Source organism: Apteryx mantelli, chromosome 39, assembly GCF_036417845.1.
Source record: "Apteryx mantelli isolate bAptMan1 chromosome 39, bAptMan1.hap1, whole genome shotgun sequence".
NCBI classification, from domain to species: domain Eukaryota; kingdom Metazoa; phylum Chordata; class Aves; order Apterygiformes; family Apterygidae; genus Apteryx; species Apteryx mantelli.
Window position 1 is genome coordinate 207734 of NC_090016.1, and position 20462 is coordinate 228195.

The 20462-nt window shown below is 65.0% G+C and overlaps 2 protein-coding genes across 2 annotated transcripts in view; one reads left to right on the forward strand and one right to left on the reverse strand.

Moving 5' to 3' along the window:
- Positions 1–454: 454 nt before the first annotated feature.
- On the reverse strand, positions 455–16810 carry RABGGTA (Rab geranylgeranyltransferase subunit alpha). Its single transcript, XM_067314992.1, is given in 18 exon segments — positions 455–631; positions 981–1068; positions 1857–1970; positions 2588–2722; positions 3250–3338; positions 3445–3505; positions 3507–3534; positions 3899–3950; positions 4037–4142; positions 5552–5653; positions 5730–5812; positions 5937–6020; positions 6994–7200; positions 8656–8840; positions 14764–14891; positions 15566–15676; positions 16379–16407; positions 16609–16810. Coding segments are annotated over 18 exon segments (1938 nt in total). The 5' UTR covers positions 16796–16810; the 3' UTR covers positions 455–482.
- Positions 16811–16887: 77 nt separating this feature from the next.
- NOP9 (NOP9 nucleolar protein) overlaps positions 16888–20462 on the forward strand; it is a 3986-nt gene continuing 411 nt past the window's right edge. Inside the window, exons 1-2 of the mRNA XM_067314962.1 lie at positions 16888–17161; positions 19650–20084. Of these exons, the coding sequence (XP_067171063.1) occupies positions 16999–17161; positions 19650–20084 (598 nt within the window). The 5' untranslated portion in view covers positions 16888–16998. The remainder of the gene's footprint in view (positions 17162–19649; positions 20085–20462) is intronic.

Here is a 20462-nt window from a genome sequence, read left to right on the forward strand (position 1 = left end):
GCCTGGGCCCCTTTTCCCGGACACCTGGGCCCCTTTTCCCGGACGCCTGGGCCCCTTTCCCGGACACCTGGGCCCTTTCCCGGACGCCTGGGCCCCTTCCCGGACACCTGGGCCCCTTTTCCCGGACGCCTGGGCCCCTTTTCCCGGACGCCTGGGCCCCTCTCCCGGACGCCTGGGCCCCTTCCCGGACGCCTGGGCCCCTTTTCCTGGACACCTGGGCCCCTTTCCCCGGACGCCTGGGCCCCTCGCCCGGACGCCTGGGCCCCTTTCTACCGGACACCTGGGCCCCTTTCTACCGGACACCTGGGCCCCTTCCCCGGACGCCTGGGCCCCCTGAGCCCCCCGCCCCTCCCCCCCTAAACACATAAGCTCCGCCCACATCACATGACTTTATTGCAGGACACGCCCAACCTGCGGCTAAAGGGGGCGGAGCACAGGCAAAGGGGGCGGGGCGGGATGGAGCCGCCCGGGGCGCCGTCCAATCAGGCGAGTGCCACCTCCACGCGGGGGAGGAGCTCGGCGAGGTGGGCGGCGGCCCCGGGGGCGGCGGCCAAGGGAGTCCCGGCCAATCCCAGGCGAGCCAGGCGGGGGCAGGCGGCCAAGGGGGCCAGGGCGGGGGCGTGGCTTATGGCTGGAGGGGAGGGCGGAGTCAAGGAGGCACCAGGGAAGCTCCGCCCACTCCGCCGAACCCCCCGCCCCTTCCGACCAGGCTCCTCCCACAAACCCCAAAGCCCCACCCCTTATCCCACCGGGACCACCCCTGGGGCATTAGCTCCGCCCCTTCCCAAGCCCCGCCCCCAATGGCACCAGGGGGCTGTAAGCCCCGCCCCTTCCCCCACTAAGGCCCTCCCCTCTCTCTAAACCCCGCCCCCACCCCTTAGCCCTGCCCCCTTTTTGCAAGGCTCCGCCCACAAGGCCCTAAGGCCGCCCCCATACTGAGGCCCCGCCCCCTTCCTCCCAAGCCCCGCCCCCTCGGATACGGTTGCCGTCCAGCAGCAGCTCCTCCAGGCGGGGGAGGGGCGGGAGCCCGGCCAAGGTCGCGACCTCGTTGTGGGAGAGGTCCAGCACCTGGGGGGAGGGGCGGCCCGGACGCCTGGGTCCCTTTTCCCGGACGCCTGGGCCCCTTTTCCCGGACGCCTGGGCCCCTTTCCCGGACGCCTGGGCCCCTTTTCCCGGACGCCTGGGCCCCTTCACCGGACGCCTGGGCCCTTTTCCCGGACGCCTGGGCCCCTTCCTGGACGCCTGGGCCCCTTTCCCGGACGCCTGGGCCCTTTTCCCGGACGCCTGGGCCCCTTTTCCCGGACGCCTGGGCCCCTTTCCCGGACGCCTGGGCCCCTTTTCCCGGACGCCTGGGCCCCTTCCCCGGACGCCTGGGCCCCTTTTCCCGGACGCCTGGGCCCCTTTTCCCGGACGCCTGGGCCCCTTTCCCGGACGCCTGGGCCCCTTCCCCGGACGCCTGGGCCCCTTTTCCCGGACGCCTGGGCCCCTTCCCCGGACGCCTGGGTCCCTTTCCCGGACGCCTGGGCCCTTTTCCCCGGACGCCTGGGCCCCTTCCTGGACGCCTGGGCCCCTTTCCCGGACGCCTGGGCCCTTTTCCCGGACGCCTGGGCCCCTTTTCCCGGACGCCTGGGCCCCTTTCCCGGACGCCTGGGCCCCTTTTCCCGGACGCCTGGGCCCCTTCCCCGGACGCCTGGGCCCCTTCCCGGACGCCTGGGCCCCTTTCCCCGGACGCCTGGGCCCCTTTTCCCGGACGCCTGGGCCCCTTCCTGCCCCGGACGCCTGGGCCCCTTTTCCCGGCTGCCTGGACCCCTCCCACCCAGGAAGGGGCGTGGCTCGCGCAGGGGGCGGGGCCTCACCCGCAGCCGCCGCAGCCCCCCCAGCCCGGCCGGGGGCCCCCGCAGCCGGTTCCCCCCCAGCTCCAGGCCGGTCACCAGCCCCAGACGCTCCAGCAGCGGCAGCGACGTCAGCTCCTGGGGGGGCGGGGCTTAGTATAGGGGGCGTGGCCACGGCGGGCCACACCCCCCACATGCACCCTAAGCCCCGCCCCGGGGCTTTAAACCCAGCTCCTAGCTCAGAAAGGGCCTAAGCCCCGCCCCTCCGCCTTGGCCCCCGCCCCCAGGTGGCCTGGCCCCATAAGCCCCGCCCCCTCCTCTCAGCCCCGCCCCCCCTTGGGAAAGGCTGGGTAAGCTCCGCCCCCACTGCTAGGCTCTGCCCCCCACCACTAGATGACATGCAACAGGCTCCACCCCCCAAAACCAGGCCACGCCCACCTAACCCCAGGCCACGCCCCTCAAGCTAGGCCCCACCCCCACGCAACCCCACCCCCATGGGTCTGGCCCCGCCCCCAACCCCCATGGCCCCGCCCAGCCTCCACTCTCCCCCACTCCCCATAGGCTCCATTCCCTGCACCAGGCCCCGCCCCACCGCCACAAGCCCCGCCCCACCAGCCCCACCCCTACCCTAAGCCCCGCCCACAACCACTTCCCCCCCCCAAGCAGGAAGCGGCCCTGCTGGAGGAAGCCCCGCCCCCTTTGCGAGGAAGCCACGCCCCCCCTCGTGGAGGAAGCCCCGCCCCCCTCCTCCTTACCCTCCCGGCGAGGCAGAGGCGGGGCCCGTCGGGGGGCGGAGCCTCCCCGGCCCCCTCCAACCGCAGGATCCCGGCGGCGGCCGCCGCCCGCGACCGCAGGTCCCGCACGAAGCCGCCCCGCAGCGGGTCCGCCTCCTTTGGGGGGGGCGGGGCCTCATGGCAGGCCACGCCCCCCCATCAGGCCACACCCCCCTGCCTCCCTGCCTACTCCCTCCCTGCCCCACCACGGCGCTCCCGGCCCTTTAAGAACCCCTCCCCTTCCACCCAATGCAGGACCCGCCCACAGCCCTCAGGCCCCGCCCTCCCTCCCATTGTCCCCCCCTGCAAGAGGCTCCGCCCACTAACAGGCCCCGCCCCCCATAGGCTCTGCCCCGATAGGCTCCGCCCCCTCCCATGTGCCCCCCGTTTCCCCCGCTCCACCCCCTAGGGAGCCTCTGCCTGCACGCGTAGCCCCGCCCCCCCAAGCAGACCCCGCCCCCACGAGGAGGCCACGCCCACTCCCACAAGCCCCGCCCCCTCCCTCCACACTCTCCTCCCCCCATGGAGACACCGCCCTGCCCACACACCTCCCGGAAGCCCCTTGAGGCCCCGCCCACCCCAGGCCAAGCCCCGCCCACCCCAGGCCAAGCCCCGCCCACCCCAGGCCAAGCCCCGCCCCCCACCAGCAGGGTCTGGAGGCAGCGCAGAGTCTCGGCTTCGTTCGCCGCCGGGTCCAGGCAGGAGAGGAGCAAAACCAGGGTGAGGAGCGGCCCTGCGGGGAAAAGGGGCCCAGGCGTCCGGGAAAAGGGGCCCAGGCGTCCGGGTGAAAAGGGGCCCAGGCGTCCGGGGAAAAGGGGCCCAGGCGTCCGGGCTCTCACCCCGGCTCCGCGGCTCCAGCTCCAGCAGCTCCCGACACGTCTCCACTTGCTCCTGCATCACCCGCCGGGTCGGCCCCGCCCATTTCGGGCCTGTGGGGGGCGGGGCTTAGTGCCAGGAGGGGCGGGGCTTGGCCTTGGGGGTGTGGCCTCCACCGTGGGGGCGGGGCTTGTGCCCCCTCCCCCCTCAGTTCTAACAGTGGTGGCAGGAACGGGCAGAGCCAGGATGCGAGGGGGCGGAGTTTGGGCCTTGGGGGCGGGACTTATTCTTCGGGGGCGTGGCCAGGCCAAAAGGGGGTGTGGCCTGCTGTGCTGGGGGTTCTTAAAGGGGCAATGCCACAGGAAAACATGTGGGGCCCATAGGGCGCAGGGCTTGGTGGTAGGGGGTGGGGTTTCTTGGGGAAGGGGGTGTGGCTTGTGGATGGGCGGGGCTTATCGGCAAGGGGGCGGGGCTCACCAGAAGAGCTCCTGCGGCGTCACGGGCTCCTGGCTCCACGATTCGTCGCTGCCTGCGGGGAAGGAGGGAGGAGCTTGAGTGGAGGCAGGGCCTGCCAGGGGGCGGGGCTTGTGGGCAGGGGTGGGCGGGGCCGCTCACCGGGCTCCAGGATGACGTCACGGTGGGCGGGGCCAGGCCGCCAAGTGACCCGGAAGCGGCGCCGGCTCAACGGAGGGTCCAGGGCGTCCGGAGGCAGGTCGCAGAGCTCGGGGCGCTCGTCAAGGAACCCGGGAGTCCGAGGGAAGGGGCCCAGGCGTCCGGGGACGCTCCCGCCCCCACCTCCCCCGTCCCAGGGGGCCCAGGCGTCCGGGGAAAGGGGCCCAGGCGTCCGGGGAAAGGGGGCCCAGGCGCCCGGGAAAAGGGGCCCAGGCGTCCGGGAAAAGGGGCCCAGGTGTCCGGGAAAAGGGGCCCAGGCGATTGGGGAAAGGGGCCCAGGCGTCCGGGAAGGAAGGGGCCCAGGCGTCCGGGAGAAGGGGCCCAGGCGTCCGGGAGAAGGGGCCCAGGCGTCCGGGAGAGGGACCCAGGCGTCTGGGAAAAGGGGCCCAGGCGATCGGGGAAAGGGGCCCAGGCGTCCGGGGAAAAGGGGCCCAGGCGTCCGGGGAAGGGGCCCAGGTGTCCAGGAAAAGGGGCCCAGGCGTCCGGGAAAAGGGGCCCAGGCGTCCGGGAAAAGGGGCCCAGGTGTCCGGGAAAAGGGGCCCAGGCGTCCGGGAAAAGGGGCCCAGGCGTCCGGGAAAAGGGGCCCAGGCGTCCGGGAGAAGGGCCCAGGCGTCCGGGAGAAGGGGCCCAGGCGTCCGGGAGAAGGGGCCCAGGCGTCCGGGGAAAAGGGGCCCAGGCGTCCGGGGGAAGGGACCCAGGCGTCCGGGAGAGGGACCCAGGCGTCTGGGAAAAGGGGCCCAGGCGATCGGGGAAAGGGGCCCAGGCGTCCGGGGAAAAGGGGCCCAGGCGTCCGGGGAAGGGGCCCAGGTGTCCAGGAAAAGGGGCCCAGGCGTCCGGGAAAAGGGGCCCAGGCGTCCGGGAAAAGGGGCCCAGGTGTCCGGGAAAAGGGGCCCAGGCGTCCGGGAAAAGGGGCCCAGGTGTCCGGGAAAAGGGGCCCAGGCGTCCGGGAGAAGGGCCCAGGCGTCCGGGAGAAGGGGCCCAGGCGTCCGGGAGAAGGGGCCCAGGCGTCCGGGGAAAAGGGGCCCAGGCGTCCGGGGAAAAGGGGCCCAGGCGTCCGGGAGAGGGACCCAGGCGTCTGGGAAAAGGGGCCCAGGCGATCGGGGAAAGGGGCCCAGGCGTCCGGGGAAAAGGGGCCCAGGCGTCCGGGGAAGGGGCCCAGGTGTCCAGGAAAAGGGGCCCAGGCGTCCGGGAAAAGGGGCCCAGGCGTCCGGGAAAAGGGGCCCAGGTGTCCGGGAAAAGGGGCCCAGGCGTCCGGGAAAAGGGGCCCAGGCGTCCGGGAGAGGGACCCAGGCGTCCGGGAGAAGGGGCCCAGGCGTCCGGGAAAAGGGGCCCAGGCGTCCGGGAGAAGGGGCCCAGGCGTCCGGGGTTGCTTCCCAGTCACCCAGGGAAGGGGCCCAGGCGTCCGGGAGAAGGGGCCCAGGCGTCCGGGAGAAGGGGCCCAGGCGTCCGGGCGGATACCCACACGTAGCCGGGTCGACGTCGCCCCTCTGCCGAGCGCCAGCTCGCGTCCACCGGCGCCTCGTCCATCGTCAGCTCCAGCTCGGGGCTCCCCTGGGAAACCTGCGAGGGGCCCAGGTGTCCGGGTGAAGCGGGGCCCAGGCGTCCGGGAAGGGGCCCAGGCGTCCGGGCGACTCACCGCGACGGGTCGGGAGAAGGTGGCCGCCAACGTCGCGTCCTCGCGGTTCACGTAGAGGCAGATGATGGCGGCGGGGGGCCGGGCTGCGGGCGAAAAGGGCCCAGGCGTCCGGGTGAGGGGCCCAGGCGTCCGGGAAAAGGGGCCCAGGCGTCCGGGAAAAGGGGCCCAGGCGTCCGGGCAGAAGGGGCCCAGGCGTCCGGCTCTTACCGCGCGACAACAGGCAGCGCAGATAAACCCAGGCGCTCTGGTCGTTGGGGTCAGTGAAGACGGCGTTGTGCACCAGCTCCAGCTCTGCGGGGGGAAAAGGGGCCCAGGCGTCCGGGAAAAGGGGCCCAGGCGTCCGGGGAAGGGGCCCAGGCGTCCGGGAAAAGGGGCCCAGGCGTCCGGGGAAGGGGCCCAGGCGTCCGGGGAAAGGGGCCCAGGCGTCCGGGGAAAGGGGCCCAGGCGTCCGGGAAAAGGGGGCCCCGGCATCTGGGAAAAGGGGCCCAGGCGTCCGGGAAGGGACCCAGGCGTCCGGGGAAAGGGGCCCAGGCGTCCGGGAAAAGGGCCCAGGCGTCCGGGGTTGGTTCCCAGTCACCCAGGGAAGGGGCCCAGGCGTCCGGGAGAAGGGCCCAGGCGTCCGGGGTTGGTTCCCAGTCACCCAGGGAAGGGGCCCAGGCGTCCGGGAGAGGGGCCCAGGCGTCCGGGGAGGAAGGGGCCCAGGCGTCCGGGTGAAGGGGCCCAGGCGTCCGGGGAAGGGGCCCAGGCGTCCGGGAAGGGGCCCAGGCGTCCGGGGAGGAAGGGGCCCAGGCGTCCGGGAAGGGGCCCAGGCGTCCGGGGAGGAAGGGGCCCAGGCGTCCGGGTGAAGGGGCCCAGGCGTCCGGGGAAGGGGCCCAGGCATCCGGGAAGGGGCCCAGGCGTCCGGGGAGGAAGGGGCCCAGGCGTCCGGGGTTGGTTCCCAGTTGCCCATGGAAGGGGCCCAGGTGTCCGGGTGAGGGGCCCAGGCGTCCGGGAAAAGGGCTCAGGCGTCTGGGGTTGGTTCCCAGTCACCCAGGGAAGGGGCCCAGGCGTCCGGGAGAGAGACCCAGGCGTCCGGGAAAAGGGGCCCAGGCGTCCGGGAAAAGGGGCCCAGGCGTCCGGGAAAAGGGGCCCAGGCATCCGGGAAAAGGGGCCCAGGCGTCCGGGGAGGAACCAAGGTGACCGGGGAAGGGGCCCAGGCGTCCGGGGTTGCTTCCCAGTCACCCAGGCGAGGGGCCCAGGCGTCCGGGAGGCCTCCCCCGCTCACCTTGCCGCAGCCGGCCTCCCCCCAAGGCCCCGGGGCCGCCGCCTCCGCCGGGGGGCCCAGGCGTCCGGGCGCCTCGCAGCAGCTCCCCCCGGTAATGCCAAGCCGAGAAGTTGGAGAAGTCGCGAGCCAGCAGCGAAGCGGCAAATTCCAGCTCGGCTCCGGCGCCGTCGGCTCCCGCCACCGCCCGCCGGTGCTCCCACGCGTGGACTGCGCCCCCCCCAGTGCAAACCAGTAAAAACCAGTATAAACCAGTACAAACCAGTACAAACCAGTACAAACCAGTACAAACCAGTATAAACCAGTTTGAACCCCTTCCAACCCATATAAAGCCCCGCAAACCCCTTATGCACCCCCCGACCTACCTGGATCCCCTCCCAGTATGGCCCAGTGGCCCCCGGACCCTCTCCCAGTATGGCCCAGTATGGCCCAGTGGCTCCCAAATCCCTTCCCAGTAGAAACCAGTATCTCCCAGTTCCCCCCCCCAACGCCCTTATAAACCCCCCAAACCTCTCTAAAGCCCCCGAAACCTCCCCCAACCCCCTCCCAGCCCCTCCCAGTATAAACCAGTATAAACCAGTTCCCCCAATACCCCCCCAAACCCTCTCCAACCTCCTTATAACCCCCCAAAACCTCCCCCAAGCCCCCCAAAACACCCCCAAACCCTCTCCCAGTTCCTCCCAGTATAACCCAGTATAACCCAGTATAACCCAATACCCCCCAATACCCCCCCAACCCTCTCCAACCTCCTTATAACCCCTCAAAACCTCCCCGAAACCCCCAAAACCCCCTGAAACCTCCCCAAACCTCCCCAAACCCCCTCCCAGTATAAACCAGTATAAACCAGTATCCCCCAAAACCCCCCGAAATCCTCTCCAACCTCTTTATAGCCCCCCAAAACCTCCCCAAACCTCCTTATAACCCCCGAAACCCCCTCAGAACCTCCCTGAACCCCCTCCCAGTATAAACCAGTATAACCCAGTATAAACCAGTTCTTTCAATACCCCCCCAAAACCCCCCAAACCTCCTTATAACCTCCAAAACCTCCCCAAACCTCCTTATAACCCCCCAAAACCCCCCCAACCCCCCCGAACCCACTCCCAACCCCTCCCAGTATAAACCAGTATAACCCAGTATAACCCAGTACAAACCAATACCCCCAAAACCCCCCCAAAACCCCCCAAACCCCCCCAAACCCCCTCAGAACCCCCCGAACCCCCTCCCAACCCCTCCCAGTATAACCCAGTATAACCCAGTATAACCCATTATAAACCAATACCTCCCAAAACCCCCCCAAAACCCCCCCAAACCTCCCCAAACCCCCCAAACCCCCTCAGAACCCCCCCGAACCCCCTCCCAACCCCTCCCAGTATAACCCAGTATAACCCAGTATAACCCATTATAAACCAATACCCCCCAAAACCCCCCCAAAACCCCCCCAAACCTCCCCAAACCCCCTCAGAACCCCCCCGAACCCCCTCCCAACCGCTCCCAGTATAAACCAGTATAACCCAGTATAACCCAGTACCCCCCAAAACCCCCGAAACCCTCTCCAACCTCCTTATAACCCCCCAAAACCTCCCCAAACCCCCCAAAACCCCCTCAGAACCTCCCCGAACCCCCTCCAGTATAAACCAGTATAACCCAGTCCGGGGGCGTACGCACAGTTGCGGGGGTCGGCGGCCAGCAGGCGGGCGCACAGGGCGCCCTCGGCCTCGGCGGTGGCGTCACCCGCGGCGTCACCCGTTGTTGTCACCCGCCGCAGCACCCAGGCGCGGTGGTGCCAGGCCCCGTACGACTTGGGGTTCACGCCCAGGCAGCCCCCCGCCAGCGCCAGCTCCGCCGCCGCCCTGCGCCGCCACACCCCCCCCCCTATGGGCACCCTATAGGGACCCCCCGCGCCGGGGACCCTATAGGGAACCCGCTGGGACCCTCCCCGGGGGCGAGTTCGGGGCCCCCCAATACCCCCTGGACCCCCCAGAAACCCCCATCCGCTTCTCCCGTCACCCCAGACCCTATAGAGACCCTTGGGGACCCTATAGAGACCCTATAGAAACCCCAGAGAACCTTATAGAGACCCCCCCGGGTGAGTTCGGGACCCCCCAATACCCCGCGGACCCCCCACTATCCTCAATCCACCTCCCCCGTCACCCCAGACCCTATAGAGACCCTTGAGGACCCTATAGAAACCCTATAGAAGCTCTAGAGAACCCTATAGGGACCTAGCTGGGCGAGTTCGGGGCCCCCCAATACCCCCCGGACCCCCCAATACCCACCATCCACCTCCCCGTCATCTCTGACCCTATAGAGACCCTTGGGGAGCCTATAGAGACCCTATAGAGACCTTTGAGAACCCTATAGGGACCTTGCTGGGTGAGTTCAGGGTCCCCCAAATACCCCCCGGACCCCCACTATCCCCAATCTGTTTCCCCTGCCTCCCCAGACTCTATAGAGACCCTTGGGGAGCCTATAGAGATCCTATAGAGACTCTATAGAAACTCTAAGGAGCCCTATAGGGACCCCCCCGGGCAAGTTCGGGACCCACCAATACCCCCCGGACCCCCCACTATCCCTAATCCACCTCCCCCATCATCCCACACCCTATAGACAGCTCCTAGGACCCTATAGATCCCCTATAGAAACCCTAGAGAACCTTACAGGGACCCCCCCGGGCGAGTTCGGGGCTCCCCAATACCCCCCGGACCCCCCAATACCCCCCATCCGCCTCTCCCGTCACCCCAGACCCTATAGAGACCCTTGGGGACCCTATAGAGGCCCTATAGAAACCCTATAGAAACCTTAGAGAACCCTATAGGGACCCAGCTGGGCGAGTTCGGGACCCCCCAATACTCCCCGGACCCCCCAGAACCCCCCGTCCGTCTCCCCCATCTCCCCAGATCCTATAGACAGCTCCCAGGACCCTATAGAAACCCTAGAGAAACCCTAGAGAACCCTATAGGGACCCTCCCAGGTGAGTTCGGGGCCCCCCAAATACTCCCCGGACACCCCAGAACCCCCAATCCGCCTCTCCCATCATCCCAGACCCTATAGAGACCCTTGGTGACCCTATAGAGACCCTATAGATCCCCTATAGAAACCCTAGAGAACCTTATAGGGACCCCCCCGGGCGAGTTCGGGACCCCCCAATACCCCCCGGACCCCCCACTATCCCTAATCCACCTCCCCCATCATCCGAGACCCTATAGACAGCTTCTAGGACCCTATAGATCCCCTATAGAAACCCTATAGAAACCCTAGAGAACCTTATAGGGACCCTCCCAGGTGAGTTCGGGGCCCCCCAAATACTCCCCGGACACCCCAGAACCCCCCATCCACCTCTCCCGTCATCCCAGACCCTATAGAGACCCTTGGGGAGCCTATAGAGACCCTATAGAAACCCTGGGGAACCCTATAGAGACCCCCTCGGGCGAGTTCGGGACTCCCCAATACCCCCCGGACCCCCCAATACCCCCCATCTGCCTCTCCCGTCATCCCAGACCCTATAGAGACCCTTGGGGACCCTATAGAAACCCTATAGAAACCCTATAGAAACCTTAGAGAACCCTATAGGGACCCAGCTGGGCGAGTTCGGGACCCCCCAATACTCCCCGGACCCCCCAGAACCCCCCATCCGTCTCCCCCATCTCCCCAGACCCTATAGACAGCTCCCAGGACCCTATAGAGACCCTATAGAAACCCTAGAGAACCCCATAGGGACCCTCCCAGGTGAGTTCGGGGCCCCCCAAATACTCCCCGGACACCCCAGAACCCCCAATCCGCCTCTCCCATCACTCCAGACCCTATAGAGACCCTTGGGGACCCTATAGAGACCCTATAGAGGCCCTATAGAAACCTTAGAGAACCTTATAGGGACCCAGCTGGGCGAGTTCGGGGCTCCCCAATACCCCCCAGAACCCCCCATCCATCTTTCCCACCTCCCCAGACCCTATAGATAGTTCCTAGGACCCTATAGAAACCCTATAGAAACCCTAGAGAACCTTATAGGGACCCCGCCAGGTGAGTTCGGGACCCCCAAATACCCCCTGGACGCCCCCATAGCCCCCATCTGTCTCTTCCGTCTCCCCAGACCCTATAGAGATCCTCGGAGAGCCTATAGAGACCCTATAGAAACCCTGGAACACTCTATAGGGACCCTACTGGGACTCTATGGAGGAGTTCAGGGCCCCCTAAATACCCCCCGGACCCCCCCAGTACCCCCCATCCACCTCTCTCGTCACCCCAGACCCTATAGAGACCCTTGAGGAGCCTATAGAGCCCCTATAGAAACTCTAGAGAAACCCTATAGGGACCCCACCGGGTGAGTTTGGGCCCCCCAAATACCCCCCGGACCCCCCAGAACCCCCCATCTGTCTCCCCCATCACCCCAGACCCTATAGACAGATCCCAAGACCCTACAGAGCCCCTATAGGAACCCTGAAGCATCCTATAGGGACCCTGCTGGGACTCTATGGGGTATTTTTGGTCCCCCCCCAAATACCCCCCTGAACCTCCCAGAACCCCCCATCCACCTCCCCTATCTCCCCCGACCCTATAGGGACCCTCAAGGCCCCTATAGAGACTCTCCGGAGATCCCGCGGGACCCTATAGCTGCCCCACGAGGACCCTATAGGAGCTTCTAGACGCTATAGAAACCCCCTCGCTGCCCCACTATACGTCCCATCTATTTGCCTATACCATCTGTATCCTATAGGGCCCCTATAGACTTCCTATAGGGGCTCTATAGGGACCCCCCCAGCCCCATAGACGCCCCCAGGACCCGTCGCTGCCCCCCCGCCTCCCCCTTCCTCCCCATAGGGACCCCCCGGAGCCCTATAGGGCCCCCCCCAGCTATCTATGTTGCTCTATAGGAGCCCTATAGGTCTCTATAAGCTCCCTATAGGGGTTTCCCGGGGTCACGGACGCCCCCCCGGGTCCCCTTTGGGCCTGTGGCTGCCCCCGTCTTCCCCCCTTCCTCCCTATAGGGACCCCGTATTCCCCCCCCCCAGGAACCCTATAGACCCCCATATCCCCCCCACAGCCCCTATATCCCCCCTAGGGCCCCCATAGCCCCCCATAACCCCCCTTAGGAACCCAGAGCCCCCCATAACACCCCCAGGACTCCTATAAACCCCCCCTATAGGGACCCCCCCCCAGTCTCATAGTACCCCCCAGAACCCCCATAGGCCCCCATAACCCCCCCAGGGACCCCCATAGACACCCTATAGGGACCCCATAGGGATCCCCCTGGCCTCATATCCGCCCCCCAAAGCCCCCATATCCCCCCCAGGACCCCTATAGCCCCCATAACCCCCCCTAGGGGCCCCATAGCCCCCCATAACTCTCCTCCAGGACCCCTATAGACCCCCCTATAGGGACCCCCCTGGCCACATATCCCCCCCCCATAGCCCCCCATAATCCCTCCTGGGGACCCCTATAGCCTCCCATAACCCCCCCTAGGGACCCCCAGGACCCCTATAGATCCCCTATAGGGACCCCCCGGCCTCATATCCCCCCCCAGGGCCCCCATAGCCCCCCTATAGGGACCCCCCAGGATCCCTATAGCCCCCCATATCCACCCCAGGGCCCCTATAGACCCCCCTATAGGGACCCCCCCCGGCCACATACCTCCCCCTGGGCCCCTATATGCCCCCCCAGGACCCCCATAGCCCCCCATAACCCCCATAGACACCCCACAGACCCCCTATAGAAACCCCTCAGGACCCCTATAGCTCCCCCTATCCCCCCCCAGAACCCCTATAGACCCCCTATAGGGATCCCCCCTGCCTCATAGACCCCCCCAGTCCCCCATAACCCCCCAGGGACCCCCATAACCCTCCTTAGGGACCCCATAGCCCCCCATAACCCCCCCAATAGACCCCCATATCCCCCCCAGAACCCCTATAGACCCCCCATAGGGACTCCCCCCGCCTCATATTCCCCCCCAGGACCCCCATAGCCCCCCTTAGGGACCCCCATATCCCCCCATAACCCCCCCCCAGGGGCCCCTATAGCCCCCCATATCCCCCCAGGACCCCTATAGACCCCCCTATAAGGACCCCCCAGCCTCATAAACCCCCCCAGAACCCCCATAGGCCCCCCATAGCCCCCCATATCCCCCCCAGGGCCCCCATAGGCCCACCTATAGGGCCCCCCCCCGGCCTCATATCCCCCCCATAGCCCCCCATATCCCCCCCCCAGGGACCCCTATAGACCCCCTATAAGGACCCCCTGGCCACATACCTCCCCCAGTCCCCCCATAGCCCCCCACAGACCCCCTATAGGGACCCCCCAGGACCCCTATAGCCCCCCATATGCTCCCCAGAAGCCCTATAGATGCCCTATAGGGACCCCCCCGGCCTCATAGACCCCCCCATAGCCCCCCACAACCCCCCTTAGGGCCCCCACAGCCCCCCATAACACCCCTAGACACCCCACAGACCCCCTATAGGGACCCCCCAAGACCTCTATAGCCCCCCATATGCTCCCAGAACCCCTATAGACCCCCTATAGGGACCCCCCCAGCCTCATAGACCCCCCAGTCCCCCCATAACCCCCCTTAGGGCCCCCATAGCCCCCATAACCCCCCCTAGGGACCCCATAGACCCCCATATCCCCCCCCAGGACCCCTATAGCCCCCCATAACCCCCCCCAGGACCCCTATAGACCCCTCTATAGGGACCCCCCCAGTCTCCTATTCCCCCAGGGCCCCCATAGCCCCCCACAACCCCCCTTAGGGACTCCATAGCCCCCCATAACCCCCCCCCAGGACCCCTATAGACCCCCCTTATCCCCCCCCAGGAACCCCTATATCTTCTCTAGGACCCCTATAGACCCCCCTATAGGGACCCCCCCGGCCACATAGACCCCCCCCAGTCCCCCATATTCCCCCCAGGACCCCCATAGCCCCCCATAGACCCCCTATATGGACCCTCCAGGACCCCTATAGCCCCCTATATACCCTCCAGGACCCCTATAGATCCCCCTATAGGGACCCCCCCGGCCTCATAGACCCCTGCAGTCCCCCCATAACCCCCCCCAGGGCCCCCATAGACCCCCATAACCCCCCCAATAGCCCCCCATATCCCCCCCAGAGCCCCTATAGGCCCCTCTATCCCTTCCAGAATCCCTATAGACCTCTCTATAGGGACCCCCCCGGCCACATATCCCCCCCATGACCCTCATATCCCCCCCCCAGGGACCCCCATAGCCCCCCATATCCCCCCCAATAGCCCCCCATATCCCCCCCAGGGCCCCTATAGGTTCCTCTATCCCTTTCAGGATCCCTATAGATCCTCTATATGGACCCCCCCTGGCCTCATAGACCCCCCATAGCCCCCCACAACCCCCCTTAGGGCCCCAATAGCCCCCCATAACCCCCCATAGACACCCCATAGCCCCCTCTAGGGACCCCCCAGGACCCCTATAGCCCCCCATATCCCCCCTAGAACCCCTATAGATCCCCTATAGGGACCCCCCCGGCCACATATCCCCCCCCAGGACCCTCATAACCCCCCTTAGGGCCCCCACAACCCCCCCTAACCCCCCCTAGACACCCCATAGAGCCCCTATAGGGACCCCCCAGAACCCCTATAGACCCCCTATAGGGACCCCCCCGGCCACATAGACCCCCCCAGTCCCCCCATATCCCCCCCAGGACCCCCATAACCCCCCTTAAGGCCCCCATAGACACCCCACAACCACCCTATAGGAACCCCCCAGGACCCCTACAGCCCCCCCGCCAGCCCCATATAGGGATCTATAGGGGAGCCGCACCAGCCGGGGGCGGGGGGCCGGGCGAGGGCCTCGCGGCGCACGTTCCACAGGGTGCCCACGTCGGGCTGGGCGGCCAGCACGGCTGCCGCGAGCGCCAGCGCCTCCCCGTCCAGCTGCCCCCGCCGCCGCTATAGGGGACGGCGCAGCGTAGGGGTCACCGCGGGGTCGCCGCGGGGTCACCCCGGGGTCGCAAGGGGTCGGGGGGTCGCGGGGGGGGGGGTTGTTCCCTCCCCCCCCCCCCTCCTCCACCGTGTGTCAGCGTTGCCTCCCCGTCCGGCCGCTATAGGGGACGCTGGGGTCGCCGCTATAGGGGTCGCGGGGTCGCCGTGGGGGTCGCGGGGTCACCGCGGGGGTCACGGGGTCACAGTGGGGGTCACGGGGTCACCGCGGGGGTCGTGGCGGGGTCGTGGGGGGGGGCTGTTCCTTCCCTCCCCCCTCCCCCCCCAGAGAGAGGGGGCACCACGGGGGAAGGGTCAGGGGTCACGGGGTCAAGGGTCACCGGGAGGAGCGGAAGGTCGAAGGTCAGGGGTCATAAGAAGGCGCTAAAGGTCAAAAGCGCGTTTTGGGGGGGGCACAGGGACCCCCTAGACCCCTACGGGGGGGGTTAAGGGTCAAGGGTCACGGGGCGGGGCGGCGGCGAGGGGGGTCAAGGGTCAGGGGTCACGGGCGCCGCCAAGGTCAAGGGGTCGGGGCGGCGCCCAAGGGTCAAGGGTCAGGCCAAGGCGCCGGGGCGGGGTCAGTCAAGGGTTAAAGGGTCGGGGGTCAGGGGTCACGCGCCGGGGGTCAGGGGGTCAGGGGTCACCTTCTCGAAGATGGCGGCCATGGCGGTGCGGTAGAGGCGGAGCTTCTCCTCGCGCTCGCGGCGGCGGGCGGCGGCCTGCGCCTCCGAGGGGCGGAGCTTGAGGCGCCCGTGCTGCAAGGCAGCGTGGGATGCGGTGTGCGGGGGGGGGGGGAGAGGGGGTCGCCGGGGGAGCCCCAGGGCATTGTGGGATACTGGGGGGTCTCAAGAGGGGTTCCAAGAGTCCCAGGGCATCATGGGATACTGGGGGTTTCGAGGGGAGGGTCCCAGGGGCCTGGGGCATCATGGGATACTGGGGGTCACTGGGCAGCCCCAGGGCATCATGGGATACAAGGGGGTCTCCGGGGGGGTCCCAAGGGTCCCAGGACATCATGGGATACTGGGGGTTTCGAGGGGAAGGTCCCAGGGGCCTGGGGCATCATGGGATACTGGGGGTCACTGGGCAGCCCCAGGGCATTATAGGATACTGGGGGTCCCAGCAGGGGTCCCAGGGGGCCTGGGGCATCATGGGATAGTGGGAGGTTTGAGGGGGTCCCAGGGGGGTCCCAGAGCATCATGGGATACTGGGGGGGGGTCTCCAGGGGGGTCCCAAGGGCCCTGGAGCATTGTGGGATACTGGGGGGGGGTCACTGGGCAGCCCCAGGGCATTGTGGGATACTGGGGGTCTCCAAAGGGGTCCCAAAGCATCATGGAATAGTGGGGGTCACTGGGGGGGGTCTCAAGGGTCCCAGAGCATTGTGGGATATTGGGGGACACGATGGGGGGGGAACAACGCCTGCCCCGGGGGATTGTGGGATGGAGGGGGGGGAATCTCACCATGGCGGCTCGCCGGGGGGGTGCAGCACCTGCGGGAGGCAGAGATTGAGCGGGCCCAGGCGTCCGGGCCGGGACAACAGGGGCCCAGGCGTCCGGGGAGGGAACCAAGCGGAGACCATAGAGAGACAGGTCCTCCCGCAGGCCTAGAGCGGCCCCGTTAACCTCCCCCTTCCCTCACTTCCGCCTTTTAAAGGGATAAATAACGGGCGGAGGGAAATAACGGCGCTTACCGGAGCCGGACACCTGGGTCACCTGCGGGGCGGGGCGGCGCGGGGGATGATGGGATAGAGGCGGGGCCCGAGGGAGGGAGGGAGGGAGGAGGCGCGAGGCACGCCGGGATACACCGAGGCGGCCTACGGAAGCCGCCGCGGGCCGCAAAGCCCTTTTCACGCCTCCTCGCAGCGCCGCGCGGGGCATGACGGGATACACATCCCTCCCTACTAGCGGCGCGCGGTGCACACCGGGATACACCGAGGCGCCCTACGGGAGCCGCCACGGGCCGCTCCGCCCTTTTCCCGCCTCCTGCCTGCGCCGCGCGGGGCACGCCGGGATACATCCCCCCTGTTCCCTGGGCCGCGCGGGGCACGCCGGGATACAGCGTGGCGCCTCCACGCGCCGCCATGGGGGTGAGGCGCCGTGGCGGCCGCGGCTTCTCCGCGCCGACACCGGGGCCGGTTCCCGGCGCCGAAGCGGAACCGGCCCCGGTGCTGGATCCCGCCACGGCCGCTTATTTCCGCCGGGCCCTGGAGACGCTGCAGGAAGGGCTGAGCCCGGAGGAGCTCGGTGAGGGGCGGGCGGAGGAGGTTGGGGGGGGGGCAAGGGGATTTGGGGTGGGTTTCTGAGGGGATTTGGGCCGGTTCTGACAGGATTTGGGGATTGGGGGGGGCCTGGAGGGGATTTGAGAGGGTTTCTGACAGGATTTTGGGGGGGTTCTAAGCAGATTTAGGGTTTGGGGGGTCTCTGAGGGGATCTGGGGGAGTTTCTGAGGGAATTGAGGGTTTTGGGGGGGTCCTGAGAGGTCTCTGAGGGGATTTGGGTGAGTTTCTGAGGTGATTCAGGTGTTTGGGGGGGTCCTGAGGGGATTTGGGGGGGTTTCTGAGGAGATTTAGGTGTTTGGGGGGGTCCTGAGGAGTTTCTGAGGGGATTTGTGGGGGTTTCTGAGGGGATTTAGGGGTTTGGGGGGATCTTGAGGGGTCTCTGAGGGGATTTGGGGGGGTTTCTGAGGGAATTGAGGGTTTGGGGGGGTCCTGAGGGGTCTGTGAGGGAATTTGAGGGGGTTTCTGAGGGGATTTAGGGGTTTGGGGGAGTCCTGAGGGGTCTCTGAGGGGATTTGGGGAGGTTTCTGAGGGGATTTAGGGATTTGGGGGGGTCTCTGAGGGGATTTGGGGGGGTTTCTGAGGGGATTTAGGGGTTTGGGGGGGTCCTGAGGAGTTTCTGAGGGGATTTGGGGGGGTTTCTGAGAGGTTTTAGGTGTTTGGGGGGGTCCTGAGAAGTTTCTGAGGGGATTTGGGGGGGTTTCTGAGGGGATTTAGGGTTCAGGGGGATCCTGAGGGGTCTCTGAGGGGATTTGGGGGGTTTCGGAGGGAATTTGGCGGTCCCTGAGAGGATTTTGGGGGGACTTTGAGGGGATATGGTTAATTCAGGAAATATTTGAAGATTTTTTTTTTTAGGAAACTGTGTGGAAAACGTTAGGAAAATTTAAGGTTTGGGGGTATTTAATGATCTAAAAAAACTGCAATATCAAGAGATAAATTTATTAACCTTAAAATGTTACATAAAAGCACCCAAAAAGGTATCTGCCCCCCCCCCCCAAACCCTATATATGGGCTTTTAATGGGAATATAGAGGGGTGTTGGGGGTATATAAAAACCCTTGGCAGATTTTGGGGGGGTCCCAGGGGGTATTTAGGGGTTCTAGGGGGCATTTTGGGGTCCGAGGGGCACATAAATGGGTCTGGGGGGGTATTTGGGGGTAATTGGGGCTGTTTAGCAGCACTAAAAAAGTAAATATGAGTCCTGGGGGGGTGAAAATTTGGGGTCCAAGGGGATATTGGGGGTCTGGGGGGGCATTTGGGGGTCTGGGGGGGGTATTTAAAGCCCCTGGGGGGGCATTTAGGGGACCAGGAGCCTCTTTATCCCCCCGGGGGGGGGAAATATAGCGCTTTGGGGGGGGCATTTATGCAGCTTGGGGGCATTTACAGCCCTTGGGGGGGGTTGTTGCCCCTGGGGAGGAAACGTTTTTGCCCCCAGATTTTTGGGGGCTGTTTTTGCCCCCGGGTTTTTTGCCCCTGTTTTTTGGCGGCTTTTTCGCCCTGGTTTCGCACCGTTTCGGCCTCATTCTGCGCCGTTTCGTCATAATTTAGGTTGTTTAAGGTGAATTTTATTTTTTTTTTATGTTTTTTTGCACCGTTTTGTCACAATTTGGGCTGTTTAATGTGAATTTTATTAATTTTTTGTTTGTTTTTGCACCATTTTGTTGCAATTTGGGCTGTTCAATACGAATTTTGTTTTTTATCTTTTTGCATCATTTTGTTGTAATTTTGGTGGTTTAATATGAGTTTTATTAATTTTTTATCTGTTTTTGCACCGTTTTGTCACATTTTGGGTGGCTTAATGTAAGTTTTGTTAAGTTTTTATCTTTTTGTGCACCATTTCATCGCAATTTGGGCCGTTTAACATGAATTTTACTAATTCTTTATTTTTTTTGTGCTGTTTCGTTGTAATTCAGGCTGTTTAATGTGAATTTTATTATTTTTTAATCTTTTTTTGCACCATTTCATGGCAATATGGGTTATTTAATGTAGATTTTATTAATTTTTTATGTTTTTGTGCCGTTTTGTCGCAATTCAGGTGGCTTAATGTAAGTTTTATTAATTTTTTTATCCTATTTTGCACCATTTCGTAGCAATTCGGACTGTTTAATGTGAGTTTTATTATTTTTTTTTTTGCACCATTTTATCATAATTTGGGTCGTTTAATGTGAATTTTATTAATTTTTTATCTGTTTTTGTGCCATTTTGTCGCAGTTTTGACAGCTTAATTTGAATTTTATTAATTTTTTTATCTTTTCTGCGCCATTTTGTTGCAATTTGGGCTATCTAATGTGAATTTTATTAATATTTTTATCTTTTTTTGTGCCATTTTGTTACAATTTGAGTCGCTTAATATAAATTTTATTAATTTCTTATCTTTTTTTGCGCCTTTTCACCGCAATTGGGCTCATTTAATGTGAATTTTATTTTATTTTTTATCCTTTTTTGCGCGTTTCGCAGAGCTCTTTGGCGCCAACGTGCTGGCGGAAGCAGCCGGAACAGCACCAGCAGCCGCCCGCGATCCGACCGCTTCCCAATTACTCCGGCTGCTGCTGCCGGGAGCCGGAGCCGAGGTGCTGAGCCGGGTGCTGAGCGCCCTGACGCCCGGCGGCTTGGCGGGAGCCGCCGGGCACCCGCTGGGCTCCCGGGTGCTCGAAGCCGCCTTGGCCGGCGCGTCCGCCGCCCTCGCCCGGCCTCCGGAGCCGTCGGAAGAGCCCCCGGGGCAGTTAACGCCCCCCGGGGGGCAATTGGAAGCTGCCGTGGGGCAATTGGAAGCCGCCGTGGGGCAGTTAGCGGCCGCCGTGGGGCGCGATTTGGTGGCTTTCGCCCGGCACCCGGCCGGCAGTTTCGTGGTGCGGGCGCTGCTGCGGGTGCTGGCGGGCGACTCCGGGGCAGGTAAGGTGCCGGGGGGGCAGTTAGAGGGATGGGGGGCAATTAGGAGGGTCTAGGGGGGCAATTAGGGGAGTCTGGGGTGGCAATTATGTGGTTTGGGGGGATTTCGGGGGTGTTTTGGAGGTGGTTGGGGGGCCTGGGGGGGCAATTGGTGGGTATTGGGGGCAGTTAGGGGGTCTGGGGGGGCAATTATATGGCCTGGGGTGTTTGGGGGGGCAATTAGGGGGTGTTGGGGGCAATTGGGGGCTCTGGAGGGGGCCATGGGGGAGGTTTGGGGCAATTGGGGTCTGGGGGGGCAATTGGTGGGTGTTGGGGGCAATTAGGGGGCTCGGGGGGGGCAATTGAGGTGGGGGGGCAATTTGGGTGATGCTGGGGGCAACA